The sequence below is a fragment of the Equus quagga genome, unplaced genomic scaffold, assembly GCF_021613505.1.
Source record: "Equus quagga isolate Etosha38 unplaced genomic scaffold, UCLA_HA_Equagga_1.0 114763_RagTag, whole genome shotgun sequence".
NCBI classification, from domain to species: Eukaryota; Metazoa; Chordata; class Mammalia; order Perissodactyla; family Equidae; genus Equus; species Equus quagga.
In genome coordinates this window covers 1-4,762 of record NW_025795706.1, presented here as the reverse complement: position 1 = coordinate 4,762, position 4,762 = coordinate 1, and the positions used below count along the sequence as shown (strand labels likewise).

Here is a 4,762-nt window from a genome sequence, read left to right as displayed (position 1 = left end):
CCCATTCAGGTTTGCCTTGTCTGTTCCTCCTGGCTCTGATCCTGGACTGGACACAGTCCTAATCTGAAAGTGGACTGGTGCCTTCTGTCCACCCCCACCTCCATTCCTTCCCAGTGATAAGAGAAAAGATGCTTGTTTGAACCAGCATGGCATCTGGGTCGTCCTTCTTTCGTGAACAGGAGTCCTTTGACTGGGTGGCTTGGGGACAGGGGTGGGGCTGCCGTGCTCCACTGATACCCGGGTGGCCGTGTGGCTGGAGAGGAGGCCACACTGGTCTGCCACGAGATGACCCAGATGAGCACCGAGGCAGTAAGGACCTCGTGCTTTGTGCTTACCTCTTGACAGCCCTTTTTGTGGACTTGACTGGCTACATTTTTCTCTCAACTTTTCTAAAACAGAAAAAGAAAAAGTCATGTCTATGGCTATAAATATTGATCTACAAGCTTGAGATTCAATACCTTTAAGTAAATCTTTTACTGTCTTTCCATCCCTTTTGAAGGCAAGAAAACCATCTTGCCTTATCTGAAAAAAGTACTCCATTTTACTTGGAAATAAAGAAGGACTGAATAAAGAAGTAACAGAGATATACTTAATTATTAACATTTAAAATATGCCACTTTCCAAATTAATAACTAGTTTTTTCAAGACTAGGAGAAAATTTAGAGAAAGATTGTTACAAGCCATAAATATAAAATATTTTTTTAGCTGAAATTCAAAGCCAGAAATCATACAGGTAAAAAATGAACAGATTGACTATTTAAAAAATTATAATGTTCATACTTTGAAAAACATCCTTACAATAGCAACACAAAACAGAAAAATTTCAATATGTAACATTAGAAAGTTAATATTTTTAATAAATAAAGCAAAAGATGATTAGTACACTAGGAAAGTGGGCAAAACATAATTTGAAAATGCTCAAAGAGAAAATGCAAATGAAAAATTTATTTAAGAATCATCTTTAGACCACTAATAATCAAAGTTTTTGATTAGTTTGACTAATAATCAAATATATTGTTACAGGGAATGTAAACAATTACATTTTCTGCAGAACAGTTTATATAATATAATACATATAGTATATAATATAAAACTTAAGATATATAGACTCCGACCAAGTAATTTCACATTTAGAAATTAATTCTGAGGAAATTATAGGACAAGTGTGCAAAGATACAAACACAACCAAATACGATTTCCATTTTCATACAAAACCTGTAAATAACTGTCCATCAGTAGGTAGTTATTTAATTACATTGTGGTTAACCATACAATAATGCACTACGTAGCTAAAAGATAGGGAAATAGATAACATTGACATGAGATATGTGTGTTAAACACTAAAAGAAAAGCAGTTTCACTATTAAAAAGATGTGTACTCAAGGGCAGAAATCCAATAAAATTAATAACCTTTACTGGTTCATTAAGAACATTCTTATGTGCAACTGGCTTTTTTTTATGGTAAATGGTGGGGAAGAAATGCAATGACTACTCCTGAGTGTCAGGGACACTGCTCTGATTTGTACTAAGGCACCAGCAGTTTTACCTGCTGTGGGTCTTGCTCCATGTGTACAAAGGTCAACATAGAGAAAAAGGCAAATAACATCTTTTAATGAAGACAGTTTTGACCTTGAAGATCTACTGAAAGGGTTTCAGAGATACCCCCCAGGGGTTCCTAACCTCACTTTGAGCCTCTGGTCCAGGGGCTCAGATAACTGACTCCCACTAGATGTCCTTGGGAGAAAGTATTTGCAAATCATATCTATGATAAAGGGTAATATCCAAAATATATAAAGAACTAATACAATTCAACAGCAAAAGACACAAACAATCCAATTTAAAAAATGGGTAGAGGATCTGAATAAACACTTTTCCAAAGAAGACATACAGGTGGTCAATGGGTGCATGAAAAGGTGTTCAACATCACTACTTATCAGGGAAATGCAAATCAAAACCACAATGAGATAGAGCTTCATAGATGTTAGAATGGCTATTATCAAAAAGATAAGAAATAACAATTGTTGGCGAGGATGTGGAGAAAAGGTAACCCTTGTGTGCTGTTGGTGGGAACATAAATTGGTGCAGCCACTATGGAAAGCAGTATGGAGGTTCCTCAGAAAATTGAAACTAGAACTACCATACGATCTTGCAATTTCATTTCTGGGTATTTATCTGAAGGCAATGAAAACACTAACTTGAAAAGATATATGCACCCCCATGTTCACTGAACCATCATAGCCAAGACATGGCAGCTAGGTAAGTATCCATCAATGAATGAATGGATAGAGGAAATGTGGTGTAACATACAATGAAATGTTATTCAGCCATGAAAAAGAAGGAAAGCTTGCCACTTGTGACAACATGACTGGACCTTGAGGGCATTTTGCTAAGTGAAATAAGTCACGCAGAGAAAGACATATACCATGTGATCTTGCTTTTACGTGGCATCTAAAAAAAACAACCAAAAAATGAACTCATAGATACAGAGAACAGATTGGTGATTGTCAGAGGCAAGGGGTTGGAGTGCATGAAATGGGTGAAGGGGTCAAAAGGTACAAACTTCCAGTTATAAGACAAATAAGTCACGAGGATGTAATATGCAGCATGGTGACTATAGTTAATAACACCGTACTGTATTTTTCAAAGTTGCTAAGAGAGTAGATCTTAAAAATCCTCGTAACAGGAAAAAAAATTTTAACTATGCGTGGTGACAGATGTTAACTAGATTTACTGTGGTGATTATTTTGCAATATATACAAATATTGAGACCTTATGTTGTGCATCTGAAGTTAACATACTATGTCAATTATATCTGATTAAAAAAAGCACCCAGCTGTCTTTGATTAAGCTAGACATTAAAGAGATGTGCAAAAATGTAAAATGATGCCACTCTTCTCACTAATTATTTTAAATTTGGAAAAGATACTTATTTTTCATAAAAAATGTTTTTATGTTAAGTGATTGATTTAGTGTTACTCTTAAATCAATTAATACCTAAATATTTTTAAACAATCGGTTTTAATTTCTAATAAGGTTCATACAGATAGATATAAAGAACATGAAAAAAACTCTTTGAGATCCTCAATAATTTCTAAGATTGTAAATGAGCCCTAAGACCAAAATGTTTGACAGCTGCCGCCCAGGTCACAGCTGAGGTCAGCAGGACCCTAGGAACACAGCTGCTTCTGCGCAAAACCTCCTCAGATGCAACAGATCTTTGTTCCCTCTCTGTCCCTCTTGTCAAACCTCACCATCTTTCTCTGCACTTCTCCCTCCTTCACTATTAACTTTACACGTCCACCCAACCCTGTGCCCGCTCCATGACAGACCCTCCCACACTGAGCATTCAAACGGCAGATTCCATTACCAGCCTCATCCTCTGATGCAGACATTTGGACACATCCAGTCCTCGCTTTTTGGACCCTTGCCATGACCTCTGAGTTCCCGGTTGAGTCATCCATCCTTTGAGTTGCCTGATCCATGACTTGGAGCTTCTGTTGGATTTCGTGTACAGCTGAGGATGTCCCTGGGCCAAAGAGTGATTTGTGAATAGTTTTAATTGGGTTCCCAGTGAACCCCATCTCCCCCTGTTAGTGATTTCTTTCTCATGCTCCCAGTCCCTACCCTTTCAGGAAATCTTTGTATTCCGTACCTCACATATACCTTGCTATTTCTCTATAACTACTGCTCTCTTTTCTTGTGTGTATCTTTCTTTCTCCCCAGACTCGCAATCTTCCTTCCTGTTCCTCTCTTTCCCCTTCAGCTCCTCGTTTTGTTCATTAATTACAGGCGTATCGAGGGCAGGAGTTTTGGTCTGTTTTGCTCACGGCTGAGTCCTCAGGACCCAGGACAGGTGCCTGCCACACACTTCACTCAATTCATCTTTGTTGAATGATTGGATAACAAGCAGTAGATTTTAAAATATTAGAATCATGTATTTTTACCTTTATAGATTTTAATGTCCCAGGATCCCCTAATTATGAGATCGGTAACTTTCAGGGGAAGAGCGGATGCTGGCTTGACTCAGGAAACCACTGCTCAGTTGAGACTATTTTGCATTCACTACACAAAATCTTGAAACGCAGAATTTGTTGGGAGCAAAAGGGGATTTCTAAGTTCTAAAAATTACCTTAGAGCCCACAAGAAAAGCTTGGAGATCTGAAAGTCAAGTTTTCCTAGAAGACACTGGTACGGAAAACTCAGCCTATGACAGAGTAAGTTTCCTCCAGCCAAGGAGGGCAATGGGTCTGGGAATTGAGAGGAAGAGACAAGGGGAGGAGAAGGGCATGCAAGGTGGTCTGAGTCCCCTCCCAGGTCAACCCCGAGGATTGAGGGGTGCTGGAAACAAGCAGGAAACTCAGAGGTGTCCAAAGCAGTGACACTCACGTCGTGATGCATGTTTGGGAGCTGAGAGGAGAGGCCCTCCCAAGTTGCCCCAGACTCTTAAGGCAGGAAATCCAAGAGAACTCTACGGACTGGCACACCTAGAACCACAGAAAAAGGGAAGGAGGAAGGAGAGGGGAGAAGGAAGAGGGAGAGAATGCAAAGAAGAAGGAAAGTGTGATGAAGACCAAGAGAAATAAAACAGAGGAGCCAGAAAGATGCAGCTTCATAAACTGCTCTTTCCTCTGCTGCAGATAACACTGGTTTTGTGCATGCAGTAGATGCACGGTGAGCAGGCACTGGTTGGCTGAGGCAGTTTTGAATGCTCAGTGACTCCACGTCTCACTCCCGTTCGGGATCGGGAGTCTGAATCCTGCCT

At 39.4% G+C, this 4,762-nt stretch overlaps 1 protein-coding gene across 1 annotated transcript; it reads right to left on the bottom strand.

Annotated features, from left to right (window-relative positions):
• Window positions 1-15: 15 nt before the first annotated feature.
• On the bottom strand, window positions 16-3,844 carry LOC124232774 (sp110 nuclear body protein-like; the record flags this gene model as incomplete). The annotated part of the gene is made up of 2 exons (XM_046649690.1): window positions 3,368-3,844; window positions 16-389 (listed from the first exon to the last, which is right to left on the bottom strand). Coding segments are annotated over exons 1-2 (588 nt in total), but the record flags the coding sequence as incomplete, so codon positions are not given.
• Window positions 3,845-4,762: the final 918 nt, after the last annotated feature.